This window comes from Tetrao urogallus, assembly GCF_951394365.1.
Source record: "Tetrao urogallus genome assembly, chromosome: 3".
Taxonomy (NCBI): Eukaryota; Metazoa; Chordata; class Aves; order Galliformes; family Phasianidae; genus Tetrao; species Tetrao urogallus.
In genome coordinates, this window is record NC_136815.1 from 85318857 (window position 1) to 85340501 (window position 21645).

The 21645-nt window shown below is 41.7% G+C and overlaps 1 protein-coding gene across 1 annotated transcript in view; it reads right to left on the bottom strand.

The window, feature by feature from the left end:
* Positions 1 to 21645, bottom strand: part of JARID2 (jumonji and AT-rich interaction domain containing 2) — a gene marked incomplete at both ends in the record, with an annotated part of 201405 nt that overhangs the window by 47961 nt on the left and 131799 nt on the right. Inside the window, one exon of the mRNA XM_079533628.1 lies at positions 10186 to 10355. Coding sequence (XP_079389754.1) covers positions 10186 to 10355 — 170 coding nt within the window. The remainder of the gene's footprint in view (positions 1 to 10185; positions 10356 to 21645) is intronic.

Genomic DNA, 21645 nt, shown 5'->3' on the forward strand with positions numbered 1-21645 from the left:
CACTCCAGGTCATTGCCTCCCCTCCTCCTCCCCCAGGCTCTTCCTACACATTTATTAAAGTTGACTTGCTGAACAGAAAGGAAAGGAAAAAGAAAAAGGAAAATACTAGTCTCAGGCATTTGTGTTCTATTTGAGCATCATTATGGATGGAAGACACTGCAAAAATCTAAAAGCTTTAAGCTTTCTTGCATGCTTTTTATATTGAAACTATCTTTATCACCACATAGCTAGGTGACCGCTCACCTTCTTCATTAATATTCCTGTCCTGTCTATCCCACTTCCTCTCTGAGTTAGCACAGGGATGTGCACAGGTTGCCATCTCTGCAGGGAATGCCTGCCGTTGTTCCAAGTGGCTAACTTGTATAAACAACAGTAAGTAGCGTTACTGTAGCCATGCAGGCCTACAACCATTGGAGATCTGGAAAAGAATGCACTCAGAAGTGCCTTTTTCAAAAATCTCCACCAGCTGGTGTAATAAAACATATGGCCCTTCCTTGTAAATTCTGCCTGTCTTCACCTGTAGTTAAGAACATTGCTTGTCCTGCACACAGACTTGAGAAGAAACAAACAGCCATCTCCTCTTCTCCAGAACCAAAGCACAATTCTCAAAAGCCTGCATGGGGCAATCTAAAGAGCAACATTAGAATTGATTACAAAGAGCAAAAAAAGAGGAGCTCCAGTGCTGTGGATATTTACACCCAGGATTTGGCGCATGTCAGGTCTTGGAACTCTAAACATGCAACGCCTACTTCCTCACTTTCCATCCCCAAGAAAACAGCAGAACATCTGCAAAAGAGTTATGAGAGCCTGCAGCTGCACTGCTTTTTACAAGTCTCCTTCTGTGCTGGGAGTCTCCAGTTTGTGCAGGCAGCTGCTACCACAAGAAGTGCAATGGATGAAAGTGGAGAGCCAGGAGCCAACACTTCAGCACCTGGGGAAAGTGAGGAACCCTCAGCCTCACTCCTATCAACAGGTGTCTGGAAAATGGGATAAACCTGGTGGTCATCTAGAAAACAAAGATCTAGAAAATAAGTTGAGAAGAAATTTCCTCCAAGGAGCGCTGAGACATTTTTCTTGGCATCAGAATTGGTCTCGGAGAGCATGTACCCCATCTGGCTCTTGTTCTTCACTCCTGTGCCACTACCTTGGCTGGTCAGAGTAATTTTTTTTATGGGGCCATGTGGTGAATCAGATCAGGGAACCAATTCAGATTAAAATCCCAGACTAAGGAAATGAAAGTCCATTAATAAATACTGTAACGGCAAAGTAATGTTAAAAGTTCTCAAGATTTGGAAAATTTCTATGCACACTTTTTCTTATTGAACGTGTAGCTTAATATATCACTCTGTTATTAAACAAAATATGAAACACAGTATGTTTCCAATCTCCTGTAGGAGCCGTACGTTTTACATTTTGTCTTGATGATGTCTAGGCACATGGTCTCTAACTGCACTTTTTTGCAAGACACTTGATCTGCTTTGCATCCGTATTTGCCTAAAAGCACATGCCGTCACTAAAGAACTGGCTGAAGCTATTACAGTGTGATTGGTGGGAAAAAGAAAACATGGCAGAAAAATTAAGCCAAAAGAAAGGGCATGGAGCAGCAGAGCAGAATAAGAGTGGGGCACAGATGCTAAGAGAGGATCAGAGAATCACATGAATGGCTTGGGTTGGAAGGGACCCCAAGGATCATCAAGTTCTAACCCCCCTGCCTCAGGCAAGGCCACCAACTTCCAGATCCAGTAAGAGGCCAGGTTGCCCAGGGCTCAATCCAACTTGGTCTTGAGCACCTCCAGGGACAGAGAATCCACCACCTCTCTGGGCAGCCTGTTCCAGCACCTCACCACTCCCTGTGAAGAACTTCCCCAACATTCAATCTAAACCTTCCCTCCTTGAGCTTAAAACCATTCCCCCTTATCCTGTCACTGTCTACTTGAGTAAAAAGTTAATGCCCCTTCTTTTTATAATCTCCTTTTAAATACTGGGGAGGTGAAGCTACCAGGTGATGCAGGATGCTGAAGCAACGGGAACAGGAAAATGCAGGGAGAAGGACTGACATTAAATAGCAACAACTACAGTAAAGCAGGAAGAACACCATTTATTTATTAGCAATAGCCATCGGACACTGCCATCCACCCACTGCCTGATCTGGACACGTGCCACCCACCTTTCCTTGGTTAACAAACGAGGCAGCGTTATCTCACAGCCAAGTACAAAAGCACTACCGCCAAGGCCAGGAGGGCCAAGCCACCAAAGCTGGCTCTGCAAGACTAACAAACTGCCATCGGACTGTAAGCCATGCAAAAAGCTCAGCCAGCAAACAAAGTGCTCGTCTCTCAACGTGCCAGAGCAGGATTCACCCCTGGTGTGGTGGGATACCATCGCGTGTGAGAAATGTAGAGGAAATCATCCACAGTGATTTTTCTTTTTTCAATTCGCTCATCAGGGTTACAATGAACTATGAATTGTTATTAAATAATAAAAAGGGAGGATATTCAGTTATTTAAAAAATGAGTTTTGAAGTATTGTTGGCAACTATTTCTGCATGTATCTGCAGTTTCATTATTGAAATTCTCTCCAGTATTTTTCTCTCCTCTTCTATTGTGTGAGTACAACACAAAAGAAAACCTAACTATATAGGAAAAACAATTACTGCAACTATACAAAAAACTTTGCCTAATGAATATGAAAGGTTGACAAATCTATTGTGTCCTCTGCTACAACAATTTGATTCTTGTACAACAATAAGTACAAAGCAAAATACAGATTTTTAAGTCACGGTGCTGCTTTTAGAAGCCTTCTGGGAAAGGTGCTACTATCTGCATGTGCAAAATGCAAGCCTCCTACTAACAGCAGGCACAACCTGTATGTGAGATGCACTGAACTCAGCAACAACTGCCTGATTAACAGAATAAACTGTTCTCTTTTTCAAACACTTTATTTGACTAATGAGGTCTTTTTTTCTTTATTTTTTTTTTAATTTGACAATGTGTAATTTGTCCTCCTAAATTACTGTATGTTTTGTTTCTTGTTAAACTACATTAACTTTTGTCTTGGACTAGCAAAACATACTAAAAACTCCAGATCTGGAACGGAAGACTGGAATCAGAAGTACGGAAAGTGCATGTGCTTTGCCAAAAGCACTATTTCATTACTCTTCAGAATTAGCTGGCAGCTTTTCTGCAATATTTACTGAAGTACAAACCAAATGTTTTCATCTGGACAAGATTCAAACCGTGGTATGTTACAACCACAACAAAAATCCTCCCAATCCAAGAGCCTTCTCTACAATTTGGGCTGTGGTTTCTGTAAAATTCAGGGAGGATTCTTCTCCCTGAATTATTTACACCAGCTCTCTCTCCAACTCTTCCATTTTTTTTTCTCCTAGCAATTAAACATAACCCAGATGTGCTTTGGAAAACTCTTACAGCTATTCAAGCCATCAGAATGATTTAAGCACAAGGCAGGTCAAGGTATGAGGGACTAAAGCCTGCCCTGATAAACATGGTGCATGCCAAGCTCCACAGGCTGTGACCAGAGGTTTGGCTTTCCCTCTGACACACAGCCCCATTTGGGGCTGTACACAGGTGGAAAAACCTTGCCTCCCAAACGCTCCGATGTTCTGCCATCTCAGTGCTTCAAATTTAGGGCCTGATTCTCATTTATTACACATCCTTATGACAGGACAGCGTAAAGACCCCGAAGTGCGAATAAATGTAATTTATGCCCACACTTTATGGCCATTTTACAGAGCGAGGCTTAAAGAGAATGAACTACATAAACTCTATAGTAAAGAGCAATTGTATCTCACTTATCTCACTCCACCTGCAGGAACAGTCCCAGAGGGAGCTCCGCGGTGCCTGAACAAGAGGGAGGAAAAGGCCATCTCAAGCTCAGAAACAAAACAGAGCTCGTAAACAAACAATTCAGAGCGTGTCTGCCGCGCCGCTGCACAAATCACAGAATGCTTAGTGTTATGGGCAACGTAATGGCCACTGTAATGACATAAAGCCCATTTTCTTCTGGGTCTGTTCTTCAGAGCAGTAGAGCTAAATCCAAAATCAAAAGCAAATGGTTTCATTCTTAGGGAAATACAATAAGGGGAGGGGAACACGTGAATTTTCAGGAGACAAATAAAAGGTTCACTTTCCAAAGTTAACAAAACACACACCAGAGTGACAGGCTACTGAATAATAAAAAACAAGTAGAGCGCTTCTCACATCTACAATTCATCTCTGACAACTTCAAAGCAGAACACGACAATCTCAAAGCAATATACCTCCACGCATCTGGCTGGCTATGGAGGCAAATCTAAAAACCAATTCTTCCCACAAACACTTGAACCCCTGACTTTATGAACCTCTCCACCACAAACAAGACACGTCTGTACATTCCCAATCACTGTGTTGACATTCCGAAAAGAACTACCAAGCTATTTTTCAATCCCTAGAGATCCTCAGCCCCATCACTTGCACGAAACTCCCCTCTTGGGGAGCACTGAACCTTCCCACAGGGTTGCAGCTTGCCGAACCACGTGCACACACTGCTGGTGGGAAGGAAGGGCAGGAATCCTCTTTGCCAAAATACACAAATTTACCCACCTGGCTATGAACTGTGGGCCCTGAGGATTTGAAGCGTGGTTTCTGCAACCACAGAACTCGGGTTTTATGTCGGTACCTTATTCATAATCAACATCCAGCTCCGCCAATACCTCTACACAGAGTTAAATGTTATCCTCCTTTTACAGAAGAGCTAAGCAGCTTGCCTGGAGACTCAGAGGAAGTCTCTGGCAAACACAAAGACCAAACCACAAGATTAGTCTCCCATTTCAACAAGCTAATTTCATCCTGTGGCTTTTTGCAGGAGTAAATACTGGAATCATTAACGTCAGAAAGGGGTCTCAAACCAGGAGGAGCCAGAGAAGGCACTGATCCTGCTGCAGCACATGCAGGCTGCTCCACCGTGCCTCCAGTAACCCTTCCAGCTCCTTAACCTCCTGGGTCAGCCAAGATGTACACCACTGCAGCACAGCTGGAGGGACAGCCTTGCAGTGGTGCTCCCACCCTAGCAAAGAGAAGCCTCTGCATACCTTCTGCTTCACAGAGCATCCGCTCCATGCCTGCCCTGATTAAATTCCTCATGTCCTAAATCACTACGGGAGCAACACACTTCATAAGCAGACTAAACGGTTGCATGTTTGATGCATTTTTTATCCCACACACAGAAGGGATCTTTCACATTTCAATGCTACCCCAACCTTAAAATAGAACTTCAAAATAGTGAGATTACAGACACCAAATGCAATCTTGTTTTTATTAAATGCTTTGTGCAATGAGGACTCTACACACCAGAGCTTATGCTTGCATTTTCAGTGCATCCTAAAATTTCAGTCTCAAGCATGATATGATTTAACAACTCAAAACCTATAAAATGTCTTCCTCCAGCATTTAAAGCCAATCATCCTAAACCTTTATGTTATACTATTACTTTGGAATTACAAAAACTAGCCTAGACTGCAAAGCCTTTAAAGCCTTACATTTTTGGACAGTGTCAGCATTTCACTGCATTGCTTTCATCCCAATCAAATGCCTGTGCTGTTTACTGTGCTTATCCCAACCTGATGAACACGACCACAAGGTTGTAATGTGCTGCCTCTGAATGTTGATGCTTCAAATAATGGCTACTGATGCTGCAGCCTTTGACTCACAAGGACACCAAGGATGTATTTTGGAAACTTTCCTCTTCCCAATCCCTGAGCAGACAGGCAGGCCTGCCATGCTGGCACCTGCCTTGCATCTGCCCATTATCCCATCTAATTCTGGAAGGGTACCTAAAAAAGCCCCAGAGGCTGCTCAATGGAGGCAATGATGAAAACAAGACAGGAGAGACAATATTGGATCTATGGTCCCTAAGCTTACCTCCTAAACAAGGTGGTTAAAAAAAAAAAGAGAGAAAGACAAGGTTTCTAAGGACAAATTGCAATAGGACTGCATCAATGAGATTAAGTTCCTGGTTTCTGAAGTTTGGACAAGCATGCTGCTAGTAAAGTTTTCTATTTTGGTTTTGCCCAATAGTAATAAATCATCATGTTGTTAAATCATTGCAGTACTCAAGGAACAGTCACGTGTTTCTCAGTTAAAATAGTCTGAAAACTCCATTTGTGAGATCTCAATTAAATTATCCTTATTTAGGAATCCCTGAAATTCTCTAGCATGTAGGTCCCAGAGGCCTGACTTAATTAGAAAATTGATCATGGGAAAACTTTTAAAAATGTAGGCTCCTAATCATAGCCTTTCTGTTATCACCTTTTGCCAAGGATCCATTTCTCAGGGGGACATCCTTCTCTTCCCCTTTTTAGCTCTGTATTACTCAAATTGCAATATTTTAAAACTGTAAATGACTATGGAGAATAGAGGCAACTTAAATGCACTGTAAAGGAAGCTATTAAGAAAAGTTCGATCAGAAGCAAAAAAAAAAAAGTAAAAGTGAATGGTGCTGTGTGTCAGCATGCAGATGACATGCCGGTATCTACACGCACTGCTGAAAGATACTAATTAAGCCTCTGGCAAAGGGCATACAGGCTCCTTCAAACAAGCTATTTAAAGATAAGAACACCGCAGACAAACACTTCAGAGATATCTGCGCTATTCCCTTCCTTCTTGTGCTGGAAATTCTAGGTCACAATTAAAAAATAAATGAAAATGAAAAAGGAGGAAGGCTTTAAAATCATTCAGAGAAGGTGGGGCTTGCCAAATCTGGTCAGCTAGATGTATTCCTGGGTGCACAGATACTCATCAGCTGGTACAGCTTTTCATTTTACCCTGCTTACCTTATAAGAAGTAATTAGCATATTGCATTGTCAAATCGAAGGTTCAAAAAACAAACTCTAATTAAAAATATGTTTAAAGCCCCTAGTATTCTTGATAATGAAATCAAGCAGGTCATCTTGGTTAAATTACCTCCCTTTGAAATTACAGGACGCTATAAATAAATAAATACATACATAAATAGAAGTGCCGTGGAGCATTAGATTCTCTGACACGTAGTTGGAACCCAGTTAAACGGGATTCTTCTTCCTAAATACTGGAGCTTGCACACAAGGGGAGCCGTGTTTCCAAACCATGGCATCAAAGTCCTGCTCCACTGCACAGAATTCAAACTGCTGCTCAAAGTAAACCCTACAGAGTACTGAAGAGTGAACTTCCAGTTGTGGCTGCGATTTTTACACTTCTCTGTTTAGAAATGGAAAATGAAAGTACAACCTGATGCGGTGCCACAAATTTACACCATGCTGTGACACTGCTGCTGGGTGTGGTGGTATAAGCTGAGATATATGACCACAGAGCTGCTTCCCCACTGGTCCTAACGAACACTCTCTCACCAGAGCAAAGCTTTGGCCACGAACATACTGACTATGATGAGGAGGAGTAGGAGCTCAGAGCCCTGATTTTAAAAATTATACATATTCACATAAATATGAAGATTCACTAAATGGCATCATACCACTACTACAATTATTTCCAAGGATCTGAACTTGCATCCTATCACCATGAATTCGTGAGTGCTGTGGCACATTTCCATGTCCTCTGTCTCACTTCACGCAAATGCACACTGCCAGGGCTGCACAGAATAACCACGGCCTGTGGCAATGCAAGGAATTCGAACTCCTCAGCATTTCAATGAAAACCTAGCAGGTAGGTTGAAAAACAAAGCAATCCCTTTTGAAAAAAACACAAGCTTTTCTGAAGCAAAGTCTAAGCAAGATGTTCTTTCTCTCTCCAAATTCACCAGGTATCACTGGAAGAGCACCACCAAAACAAGCTGGCCAATGTCCTTGGAGGCTACTTGCTTGTCCCTTCTGGAACTACAGGGGGCTGCTGCATGAACTTCCCACAAGCATATGAAGGAGCAGCTTCCATCGGCTTTATTACAACAGGGACATCAAGAGTGCCCGCTGTCTGCAGAATTTCAAGCAGCCAGCACTGCCTCAGGAGACACAACAGTTCAGAAACAGAAGCTAACACCAATCTCAACCACCACACTCCCTGTCCCTCCACGTTACAGCCTTTGCTTCTCCAGAGAAATGCATTCTGGTACCACATGTCTAAGATTTCTCCCCATCTTTTGCTAGTTCTCCGCAGGCTTTGTACAATGGGGGATGGAGCTACACTGTGAGAGCTGGAACACGAGGCTGACAGACCCTCTTTCTGGTTTTCTTCAGTGTCTTTAACCAGATAAAGAACATGCCATGTGTGGCACTCCTGGTGCTGATTTTCTCTCCTGGTTTTTAACATAATTATAATTGGGATCTTAGCGACTGAATGTCTGTGTTGTCTGAAATATACAAGTACTTCTGCTTACTGAAGAAATTAGAATGAATTGTGAGTCCTTAATTGACAGTACAAAACATCAATTATTCCACAGATGAATAACAAAGAAGAAAATTACAGGTGCAAGAGCTAAACAGCCACTGATTAAAATAAAAAAAAAAACCCACACCTTCTGAAAGAAGCACTGAAATAGGACAAAAGTACCCATGCTTTGTGTTTCCACTGTAAGAGCAGAACACTAAGAGACAGTAGGAAATGAAAACGGAGATAAGTCACATCCCCACTTAGGTTGCCTTTTTATAAGTGCAAGTGCCTTCAAAGCTATAAATAACACATGCTTAGTTAGCAAGCAGTGGAAACAAGCGTGTGAATGCAGCCATGTGTGCTCATACACACACACACCCTTCTGAATTTTCCCACCAACAACTGTGGCAGTTGGCCCAGATCACAGCAGTGACATGCTGCCAACAGACCGATCAACCTCACAGCAGACTAAATTAGAAATACATTTCCACAGATTAAATTTCAGAGGACTGTGATGCTACTTTAAACTCCGTTAAATTCTGCTCCTTGCAATCCTTTAAACAAACACTCCTTCCCAACAGGAAGGAGGCTTCATTTTAGACCAGAGTCTAAATTAGTTACTACTTCTAAAGATGCTACAACTCGAATACCTCACTGAATAAACAAACAAACAAACAGAAAAAAAAAAAGAAAAAGAAAAAGAAATCCATTCTGCATTACAGCAAGACAGTCTTGGCAAAAAGAAAAAACTACAGGTGGTGTTGACCAGTGCTGTTAGGAGGCACAACACAGACCTCAGAACTAGAAACAGTAGCTTAAACACAGAAACACAAGTGGGAGCAACTAGCTTTGAAGGATTCAATCCCTTAGGGAAGACTTCTGCAGACAAGCTCTATCTGTAATAAATGCAGATCCCTTCACCCTTTCTGCTTTCACAACAAAATAACAGCAAGAGGTATCATGCCAGCATTTCAAGGACAGAGCAGCAACTAAACTATAGGGGACGGAGGGCACCTGCCGAAACAGAAACACACCACAAGATCCAACATAACAGGTAAGGTTTTAAATGAAAGACACTGTCTTCAGGACATGACTTGGGGCACAGGGGCAAGAAGAGTCCCAACAAAAATGACCCCCAACTCTGCCATGCAAGCTTGCAGACACACCCCTGTAATGGCACTATACAGCTCCAGCTAGCTAGCCTAGGCAACTGCTATGAAATAAGCTGGGAAAGTGGGATATCTCTCGGTACAACTTCAGATACCTTGTCTTCACTAGGTTTGCACAGTGGAATGGTTAGCATGTTTTAATTATTACCATGGTAACAATCCAGCTTTTAGGGCAGTTATGATTGAGAACAATGGCAATACTTCCATCCTCCATCAGATGAAAAGCATCACCCAGATTGAACAGCAAAGACAGCAAATTGGCAGAAAAGCAGAATTTCCAACCAGATTTCTCACATTGCAGGAATAATTACTTGGTAAAGTTAAGTACTTCTTCAGTTTACAGTCAAATGAGGGTGGGGAGAATTTAAGAGAGCTAGAGGAAAATCCATTCAAGGTAACAGAGCGCTAAAAATTAGAAGAATTCCCTTTTGCACTATTACCAGCCTTGTTTTCCGGTCTTTACAACCATGAACTTGAATGCTCCTCCAGATACACTCAAATTGCAGGAGCTGAAATGCACGTAATATATTATATAATATATATGTATGTATAAATATATAGAGCACAATACCAGGACGTTTGTATAGCTGCTCTGCAGCACGTGGTGCTGCTGCTTATTCTTTGAATGAGATTGTACCCACAAGCTGCTGCAAGAGTCCTACCTCGAAGACAGAGGAAAGTAAGAAAATCTTCTGTCTTGGGCTTCCTTTTGGAGAGGTCAGAAATCTGAGTGGCGGGAGGGGGTAACAACGGTTCCACTATCTTTATTGGAGTTGTGCTGGGACTGTTTGGCTGGGACTGAGCAAACTTCCTTTGTGCTTGCAGCCTTGGCCTGTGGAAACAAGAGCACATCAGAAGCATGTTAGGCAGAGAGACATCAGAGCATCAAAATCAGTTTAAATAAAGAGAGACAGAATCCATCTCCTACAAACAGTATACATAACTGTGGATTGTGGTTTTCACAAAACCAGAAAGGCAACATCTTGATTATAAAATCTGAGAGTACTATTTCATATGTTCAGAATATTTTCTTGCACATCATACACTTACAGTTCATTATTTGCTTATTTGGAACTTAATTAAATCTGTATTCCGCATCAGGAAAGTGACTTTTTTTTAAGTGTTAAAGTTTTCTTTGCCTCTTGTTATTTGGGTGTTCTTTTTAAATCACAATTAATCAATCTAAAATGAGATGTATTTTAGCCTCATTAAAATTCTTCATTTATTCCAATCTGTTAACATCTTATTCAGATAATAAGAATACATATTAGTATACGTGGTATCTGTATTTGTGCCCAGACCTGCGAAAACAAAGCAAAACCTTTAGGGAAATACATTTTTGATTGTGAAAATATCAGGCAGAAGCCATTAGATTTTCATTCCGGCTTGAAAGGCCAAGGAGGGCTGAGGTGTGGTTATTAAGTGTTTGTGACAAATTCATAATGATGAGGGACACGCACAGACTGAATTTGTTCCAGTCCTGGTACTGGGCAATGGCCTGACACTCTCTGCTAAGTTTTAGAGCGTGACCATATGTGTGATTATGGGAAATGAACAGAAGCAAGTGGTTTTGGCAGTCAGACTGCAAATTATTTCAAGCCTATCTGAAGGCTCTGATTAACTACTAGGTGGCAATGAATATGATTTTCTTGAATACGTCTGGAACACAAATTGGTATTAGGGAATGTGCTCTGGGGCAGGACAGATACCCGGAGGGGGTCTCGCCAGGAACTTGACTCAGCTCAGCATTTAAGAACATGCTAATTTCTCACTTAAGCAACTGGGACTCTAATTACGATCGTTATTACAGCTTCAAAAAGGAGAGAAGCTCCTGAAAGAACTTAAAACCTCATTGAGAAAAGATGCAATTTTATGTCATTTTCTTCCCTAATAGCAGCATATTTACATAATGTAGGACTTAAACACGTATCAAATAACACTGAAGAAAAAGCCAGGTCTTGTCATTCCACTGCAGATATGAGACAGTGAATGCACAGTTATCATTCAGCATGGAAGAAACACGTAATTGGTAAACTTCTTTTTTACAGATATTACGCTAAAGTTGCTGGGTAGGTCTGAAAGTATATTTTAAACTTCCTCAATTTTGTCCTAGCAATGTTTATATGCATCTCCTAATGACAGCGGAGAAGAAAAGCAGCAGTCAGCAGTTTTCTCCCTGAGCTGCACATGAAATTGTCTGTGTCCTCAGGATTCACTCCCCTCTCAGATAACAACAAAAAAATCCCTACCCAATGCTCACAGCCATTCTTACTATTTACAGGCCTCTCCTTAACAGCAGGTATATTATGGTGTTTATATATACATATTTTTAACATAGTGCTTATAATCTGTGAACTGGAACTAAAAGACTACACATACATTTCCTATTATTTAAGAACAATTATCTTTCCAGAATGGAGATCTTATATAGATCTACCTACATCCCCCCTAAATTACTCCAGTTGCATTGCAAAGCACTGTTCCTCCAAGAATACTCTTGTACTGGATGTATGAGATTTTAATTCCAACCAACTACATTTCTATCAGCAAAACCACACATGTGGCCAGAGAGAAATGCTTTGTGTTGGCTTCTGTTCTGCACAAAACATACACTCTCTAGCCAAAAAAGCAGACTATAAAAAGGTCAGCAAGTGAGATCCCTGCTGTCATCTGCGGAGCAACTTTTCCCAACAGCCACGGTGTTCTGGCTGGGCTGTTAAAAGCATACACAGCCCAGCGGCCGGGTCAGCCAAATGTTTCTCGGAAACTACCTGCTGCAGTGCAATGTGATCACAGCCAAGCAGCAAGGAGGACTGTGCAGCCCCTCAGAAAGCAAGCTATAAGCCTGTTTCACGGTTTAGAATCAAACCTCCGCAGCAAGGCCTGGCAAGGCCTGTCTGTAGCATCCCAGTTACCGGTCCCTGGAGCAGTGGAAAGGGATTAGGGACAGCCACTTTTCACCACCCTCCACGCTCCAGCGGGGGTCCTTCAGCTCAGTGCCGACAGCTGGAAAGCCAGGCCTTTCCCCAGCCTCATTCCAGGCTGCGGACACGAACTTTTGCCGTTTCCTGGGGAGGCTGCGGAGACTTGTTACCATATGATCAAACGTGTCAGAGACGTTTCTTCTCCCGCAGACAAACGTGGAGCACCGCTGCTGATGTACACCATACTTCTTCACAGTTGGCTTTCACCCACCAGATCCCCAGAAACAGGCCTGTCCCTTCCAAATACGAGCTTCTTCTTAACATCCCCAACAATCAGTATTAGCAATTCAATTTATAAAAGCTAGCAAATGAAGGCACTCTCTTACAGCTGCCATACCCTCGAGGTTTCTGCAATAACTCCTGCTTTATGTATATTTCCTCCACAGGCTTCCACCTTCATGCCATCAAGCAGCTTTAGATCCAGACTTGTGTGAAGATGGCCAGTTTCCATGGTGGACCAGCAAAGGGGAACACACACACACACACACACACACTTCAAAACATGGGTCCTTGTGAAGGAATGTATGCATCTTAACAACCTGATATTACTCCATGAAAACCTCTAGAAGCATAAAACCAATTATTTCGGGTACGATTTCATGTTACACTTAATCCAATCTAAGTGTGAAACTGTGCCAAAAGAGGAGGCCAGGCCCCTCTGCTAGGGTTCCATCAGATGAGGCCTCACAGGCTGCAGTGCTCTGAGCTGGGCAGAGAAGGTAATGGAAGGACAGAAGGGCTCAGAAGGACTTTTTGCATATGATAAGGGCATAACATAACAGCGTGGTTTCACTCTTCACTTGTTAAGACATCAGAGCCTGCTGGAATGGCCTACTTAGCACACACCAGGCAGCAGGGGACAGATTGGCACAAGCAGAAAAAAAGAGTAACAACAACCACGTTTCCTTCCTCAAAATAAATTGCTCTCCCTGTCCTCATCTAAAGGGTATATGCTATATAAGGCTTGCAAACATTCAAACAGAGCAGCTATGCAAGAAGGAAAATGATGTGGGAAAAGCTCAACACCACATCTAAACACCATGCAAACACCATCCAAACAGCCAGAAATATCTAAACTATTTAAAAATAAATAGTAATTCACCTTCTCCCAACAGAAAGTTGTTTTCCTTCTACTATTTTTGACAGACCTTAAACACCTACATACGACATGAAATTCAAAAAATCTTCTGTCTGAGAAAGTCTCCACTTCCCTTTGGTGTGCTTCTCTACATAACCTATTATTTAGGACTGAGACTGCAAATTACAGCTCGAGACTAAAGCTGCACAGCAAAAATATCCCCAGTGCACAAACTCAGGCTAGGCTAAAAATCATCTCTCTGCAGCGTGAAATACACTTTTTGAAGTTTTTCTATGCTGAATTTATTTTTGTTGAACGATTTAAGCAAAAGATGTTATTTATAATCCAAACATTACAGTTTGCATTAGCTAAAAATACTTCAGAAACATCTTTTAAAATAGAAGCTCCCAGCACCATTTCTTCAGCACGCAGGCGTATTTAGTAAGAAAACACCAACTGTAGAAAGGCAGGCTTTTCTTTGCAAATTACAGGTTGGTAATGCCAGTCTGTTAATATATTTACTAAATATTAATACTCTAGATAGCGTGCATGCTGTGCTAGCTACAAAACATATTAAGTTACCATATAGTAGATGTACAACTAAATCTGTACAAAAATCTTCCACTGTCTTCCGTTTATTACCCTGTAACTCCTAAGTGAAAGCAAAGCATAGGGACTGTAAAACATACAGAGTGAAGAACTGTATGGCAACACGTACATTTCAACTGTTAACACGTGTACTCACATCGCTCTATTTAAGGCAAATTTAGGAGTTGAGAAGCACTTCGCATACCTAGGCATCTCAACTGGCAAAAAACTGCAAAACAAACTTTATCTTTTTCAAATATTCTCCAATCTCTCTCTAGTAACGTGCAGATTTTCATAAAACTTCCGGCCTGTGATCTGCTGCAATGTTTGCTTGCTATTTCATCTCATAACCTTTAGCGTATTCTTTGAACTTCATTTTTATCTTCATTGTACCCTGATGTTTATGTCCTTTTTTCTTTTTCAGAGCACCACTAGAGTTACATTTCCAAACACTAAAGGAATGGTAGCTTGAGTGTTACCATTTCAAGATTAATTCACATCTCCCTTCTTGATGCAGGTTATGTTTTCCACTTTTTGAGCTAGGGAGCAACTTGCAAGCTAAGGCTAAGGACTCTGCGTCTTTCTGAAAACAGAATCAGCATTTGGTTACTTTTAGTTGCTTCTGCTGCTTCTCTGCAGAGCAATTGCAAGGCAAGTATTTGTACATATGTAATTTTGTTACATTAAAGTGGCTACTACAAATAAGTGGCAACAGGCTGGTACCAGTTTTCACCAAATGCTGTTAGAATACAGGATCACTGCCTGACCAAGGAATAGATATTGAGGCAACACACCTTACTGCAATACATCCTGCAGTGACATGCAGAAAGCTTGGCCTCTTTATTATTCCTTTGTGAGGCTTTTCAGTTCCCACTTCTGCTGACCTGCCAAAGCATTTTTCTGTATCTTTTACTTATTCCCAACAATTTGAATATCCTGTTTTGAGTTCACCATCTTCTGCTTTTGTCACAATAAACATAAACGACACATTTACTTTAACAGCACTGCACATTGTGACACTCAACCATGCAAACTGCACCTGCAAAGATTTTTTTATGCGTACAACTTTAACAAGGTAAACAAATACTGAAGTGTGATCTTTTAAGATATGTTCAGCTCCCATTAAAAATAAGTCAATTTAAGCTTTAATAGCCAGATGTCCACTGCACATCAAATGATTTTCAAGTGTTTAATTTCCAGCTTAACAAAAATCAACCTAGTGGTAGACACTTCAAGGCAAGCCCAAGGTGAGCATGAGAAAACTAGATGCTGGAGGCACCATTCTTACTGGACAGTGGAGAAATTTTGACCTATTCTGACCACGTGCCACAAGGAAGCATGGCCAAATTACATTTTGCTCTTCCATTCCCAAGGACAAGCCTAAGACATTCACCACAAACAGCTTCAGAGAAAATCTCCATGAGAACAGGACTCCAGAATTCAAACCAAGTTGTGGAAAGAAACACTGGGAAAAAAAAAAAAAATCAGATTAAGTGTAAAAACAACCAAAAAAATTGCACACAGACTACAAGATCTTCTTGGCTCTCCCTGAAGCATACTTGAGACCAGTGCTTACCTCTAGCAAAGCAGTGTTTCTACCTGCATGCATTCTCTCTACTGTGCCCTGGTTTATGACTTCAGGCAAAGTTCTGTGAATACACAACATTACACCAGGAGGAGAAAGCTGGAAAACAAAGAAGGGCTTTGAAATGCATTCCTTCTCCCACATTCCTCTAACTTCTTGGGTAGTATTTTCTGCCCATATCAATGGTATCTATTGTCCTTCCAATACCATATCTTGCTCAGCAAGTTCAGGGCAATGGAAATGGAGATTATGCCTTTTTCTCTTTCTCCATCTGTTTGCATTAAGAAGGAATTAGGAGCTAAAACAATTGTTTGCTCCTGTCCACATAAGTGCAGGTAACCCATGTAAAGCATAAAGACACTGCCTGACTACTTCAAAATGACTTCCAAGACCACAATCCAAGACACAACTGAGACCTGTCTAACCAGACAAGAGACAATGTAATCCTTCATCCATTTGTTGGGTTAGAAGAGCCTGGGTTAACTTTTTATGAATGTAAAGAAAGTTCAGTATACTTGAACACAAAACTTTTTTTCAGAAATGACTTTTATTGAGCCCTTTACTCACTTAATCTTCTTAACTTTCTCTGGTCTAATTTTGTTTTCAATTGAGCCTAAATTAATACCACGATTCTAAGACAGCCTTAAAACCTCAAGACAACAAATCACCATAAAACACGAAGAACACCTCCACTCAGTCCTTCATTATGGAGCTTTACAGAGAACGTTCCATAGACAACACTTCTTGATCTAAAACTTCAGCCACATTGAATAAATACTCATTTTCTTTTGGTGACTCTTTTTTTTTTTTTTCCTCCCAAATGGGAAACAGTTGGTGTCTGAGAATCTCCTCTCCTTCAAGTAACAAAAAGGTGCTTGGGAATGACATTTAATGAATGGTAATCGAACTAAACCACTTGCTCCATCACTAGATCAAAGTACAGCCGACAACTTGTATGTATGTTAAATACTGCTCAAATAATCATTAATTCTGGAATTATATATTTTTCCTGACCATGCACATTGAGCACAACAAGATATCTGCAGTCTCCAAAACTGCCTCACTTCACTTGCTTTAGCAGGAATACTTACATACAGTAAGTGAAACAGCTGGCTACTAATCACTGAAGCAAAGGGCAAAGAGGGAGGTATTAGAAGTTTCTGGAAACTCTTAACCACTCTCCACTATGTTAACAAAAAAGGAACTGACACTTTGCAGCTCTGGATTCAGGCAGTTCAGGTGTTTAGGAGGTCCAGATAACCTTTCAAGGGATGAATCACACTGGGTACTAAATTCACAAGGGTTTTTTCCTGAGACATCCACGGTGGCCAGGAATTTTTGATGGCACCGTGACATAACAGTACAATTTCCCAGCATGAATTTGAGTCACCTCTGGGCACACGGAAGCAAAGAGGAGCAAGAAGCAACCCCAAAATGGGAGACCACGGTTAGTCAAGCTTGCAGTCCTTCTCCAGGAGCCCAGGCCTCCTCTCATCTACTGACACAACTGTTTGCAGCTGGGCCCTGATGTGAGAACCATCCATGGTTATAAAAGCAATCTGAATTGCTGCCACACACTACACAAGGTTACAAGCTCTCACCATGCTCATGTTAAAATGGCACTCTGAGTTACTGAGGCGTAACTTTGGTCCAGTGTGATTATGAAACCACACATCTACCTTCAAGCACATCAATGATGAGATGCTTCCAGCCCGACTTCCAGCACTTGGAGAAAGGCTGAGTCTCACCTAGATTGGACGAGAATGTTCTCTCCTCCATATGGGCATGTGGTGAACTGTATATGGCAATAGATGGCAGAAGAGATCCTTGTGAACACCAGAGACAGGTGGTGCCACCCTTCCTTTGTCCTGCAGTGGTTCTTAAAATTTAGTAGCTTCATTTCTGCTCTAAGAACACAAGCGCAGGCATTTTAACCTTTGACTGTGCTATGGGTTGCAATTCAAGCTGTGATTACACTGCAATCACACTGCTAGTTGCATAAAACCACCCAGGTTAAGCCTTCAAATTTTCACGTGGGAACCTAACAAAGCTGCAGACATCATATTGGTCCTGCAAAGGTCCTCACCCAAAGTCCAGGTCACTGCTGCTACAACCAGAAACATTCATTTGAGCCAGCTCTGATATGCTTGCACAAGATACAAGTGTGAAAGATTATCCTCACAGACAAGAAGCAAGAAACAGCAACATACTACAGCAGCTCATTTTGACAAGGGCTGTGCACTGGATACATTTCCCTTCTTGCTGTCCTTCAGGCACTAAAACCCACATTAAGTGCTCGGCAAATGGAGACTTGAGTTACTGGATGAGACACTCAGGAAAAGGGGATTTTTCTGATAGCACGATCCAAAATTTCTTCTAAGCTTGAGCCAAAGCCACCTCTGCAGTACCAGCCAAGTTGTGCAATGAGGATATTGCCAACAAGTGACTTGAGGTTAGGTCTGCCTTTCTATGCCACACTGCTGCTCAAAGAAGAGCATCACCACGTGCCAGAAAATGAAAATGCAAAGCCAGAGCAGCAGAAACAAATATAAGAACTTGTTCATGTTATTTTGCATTTTAATAATCATTAGCAGATGTCTGACTGGTTATGTTCTGACCATCTTTTCTGACAAGACCACAGAAATATATATATATTTTTTTTTACATTAAGCACTGCCCTATGTCCTGGAGGCATACAAAGTGAACTCCAAAGTAATAAAATACCTTCCACCCTGGGAGGATTTGATTTCCACTTCCCTTGCAAGGCCTCCACCTACTGGCAAAGAACCTGCAACGTCCTGCTGTTTGGGCTCATTGCAGGTGGAAGAGAAAAGCAACATCCTTATTTTTCTTATCTATTCAGTAAAACCGGTGTGGAGAAGCCTAGAGGCATTAAATGCCCCTTTCACTTCACCTGCTCTGCAATGCCATCCTTTCCTCTGCGTGGTTCTTGGGTAACTGAGGTCCCTGTTATATGTAATCCAGCACAGATAAAATTTTCGAAGTAATGTTTCTGGCCCTGCAGAAAGATTTCCCACCATCAAGGCTCACTATGGAAAAGATTCTTCAACATGTTAAAACGTGCCTAATTATCTAAACCTTCAGCCCTTACACTCTTCAGTTGCACAGAATCAAAGTTATTTTTAATCACACACAAGGTACCTTGCATCCTCAGTACTCTCCTAGGAGCATTTTTGATGTTCTGAGACATCTGATGGACGCTGGCAAAACGTGTTTCCTTCCCAGTTTCTAACCAGGAGACACAAAACTGGAATGGTTCAGATGCCGGTGTTTCTTGCTTCATTACTCACGCAAGGCCATTCTGTACTTATCTGAAAACCAAATTCCTGACAAACTCAGTGCGATCCTTTGTTCCACACTCCTCTTCAAAATGGTTGCACATTCGGATGAATGGTGCATGATACACCAAGTCATACCAAATACATCAGCAGCTCCCTCCCTAGTAATCTGACCAAGCACTAAAAAATTAAGAGTGCAAGATTAAAGCCATGCCACTGAACAACAACCAAACAAAATCTCTTTTCACTTCGAGCAGCCTTCTGTCTGCAAACGTGCCTTAAAAAAGAAAGAAAAAAAGTTACTTGACAGATCATTTCATTCTTGTTTTCCAATCCTCAGAAAAACACGCGTACTTCAACCACTGCAATATTTCACCTTCTACCCTAAGAGTAACTTCTGCTAGCCAGAAAGACAGAGATTACTTCTGGCAGAGATGTCAGAAGTAACAGTGTATGGATCATTTTAGCCATCATCTGAATGGCTGAAAAACTTCCTGTTCAATTAAGTCCTCCATTAATCCCTACCATTTGAATACAGTTTTCCGTCTGCTGGCAGGAAGTGATAAAAGTCACACGGTCAGTAGGTTGCAGGCATTTTAACCTCTCACAGAGATTGCTGCTTGCAATCTAACCATACCTGAAACCAGATATCCCCACTTCCCATGGGGCTGGCCTCCCAAAGGGTCCACAGCAGCATCTGGCTATTATTATGGACTCAGTGTTTGTGTGCAAAACTGCAGCATTTAGAAAAAGCTAAAGAAAAGATGTGAGACACCCTATACCTGCCTCACAGACTTTGCTCTGATAAGCAGCAAAGTGATCACTTCTGCATAAAACACCCATCAATCACGTTCACTGTCTTGCTAACAAAGATTACTAAATGGAAACACACAAATGAACTAATGAAAAAAAAAATGTATCAGTGTAGTCTGTTAAGTTAAATCTATGCTATCCCAATGTTTTTGAGGGGTAAGAAAAAAAAGAACTTTAGCAAGTACTATCTGCTTGTTGATCACTACTCTTTTCCTACATCATTGTCTTTTTTTCATTAGGGTTTTCTTGGAAGCAAACTGCCACCCTCCCCAGGCTTCCTCCCCAGGAGCCAAACAGCCCATTCTTGTAAGTCAATCAGGCAGATGCAGTCAATTGTCACAGTAACTCTCTTCATGCCTTCTTTCAAGCCACACCACATCCTGCTACCAGTCAAATTTGCCTGAAAAGAAAAGGGGCCACGCACCCTGCACCTCTTCTTTGAGGCACGCTAAATCCAACGAGAGGGGGCTGGCTAGACTGCCAGAGCACACTGTCTTTCTCTTCCTCTTAAAAGCCAGATAAAGTGGTTGGGAACTAATGATATGGATGGAAACTATGGTAACAATTTCTGTGCCACACAATCTATAGCCTTCCCCGCAGATTTTCTTTCTCTACCTGCCCTAAGAAATACTCAATACTTTCTTGATTCTTGCAGTTTGAGTCGTCCTGCCTCAGGAAACTCTAGGAAAAAGATGATAAATGCATACTGAACTCATTTTGGTACCAGGTGACTATAGAAAAAGCACACACACCTCATTTGTGCATGCAAAGCACCGGTTTGTCAGGGAATGGACAAAAATAGAATCCCTCTGAGCAAACATTAGATTTATCAAATGCTCCACCTTCCCTAAAAACTCTCCTTACTTTTACGCTTAGGATATGGCAGCATCTCAGCAGCTGGATACCTGAAATTTGAAGGCACAAAAAAGAAATTAATCTTGCTGCTGACAAATGTGGAAACCCACATTCTTCCAAGTCCTGTATCCTGCCATGAAGGATAAGAACACAGCATCCAGCTGGGAAGAGGGAGAAAGTAGCAGGACCACACTCTTCCAGAGCAGCAAACCACTGCACTGTCCCAGCTGCATATTCCTACCCTAAAGGAGGGCTTGACTTAATTTAAACTAAGGGCTGCTGATGAAAAAATATATGGTATACGCTCTTTGCTTCATCCCCAGCCACATGATCCTGTTTATGCAGGCACTAGAGATCCCGAGACCCAATAATCAGCTGGCTAAGAAAGGCAATCTAGCTGAAAATTAATTTATAGGTTGATTATTATTTTTTTTTTTCCAGGCTGGGTTTCATAACCACAGAAGTGCTGGTGTTGGCACAGAAAGGTGGTGAGAACTCATGGAAGGAAGAACAGGACTGCCTTTTCCAGTAGCAGCTTGCATTAAGATCACCTTAAGCTGACTGAGAAACACATTAGTTACTGAACTGTAAAATTTGAGCAGAAAATGTGCCTGGCAGCAATGCCAGTGCTGTCCCCTTTCCTGTCAGCCCTCCTGCCATGGCAACCTTTTCTTCATGAAGATTTTGAAGCAAGGAAGACATTCTCACTTTTACAGGATAACTTTTAAGCTTTTTTTTCTGAAGTAATGACAAGGTCTGATTTACTGCAAGCGTGCCCCCAGAAGAGGATCGCCATTCTTTCCTACACTGCCTGTCATAAGCTCAGCTTATGAATGTGAAAATAGGAGAGGACACATGAGGATATCCCAGATACTACAAGCACTGATGGTGGCAAGCACAGTTGAGCTGCACAAAAGCTG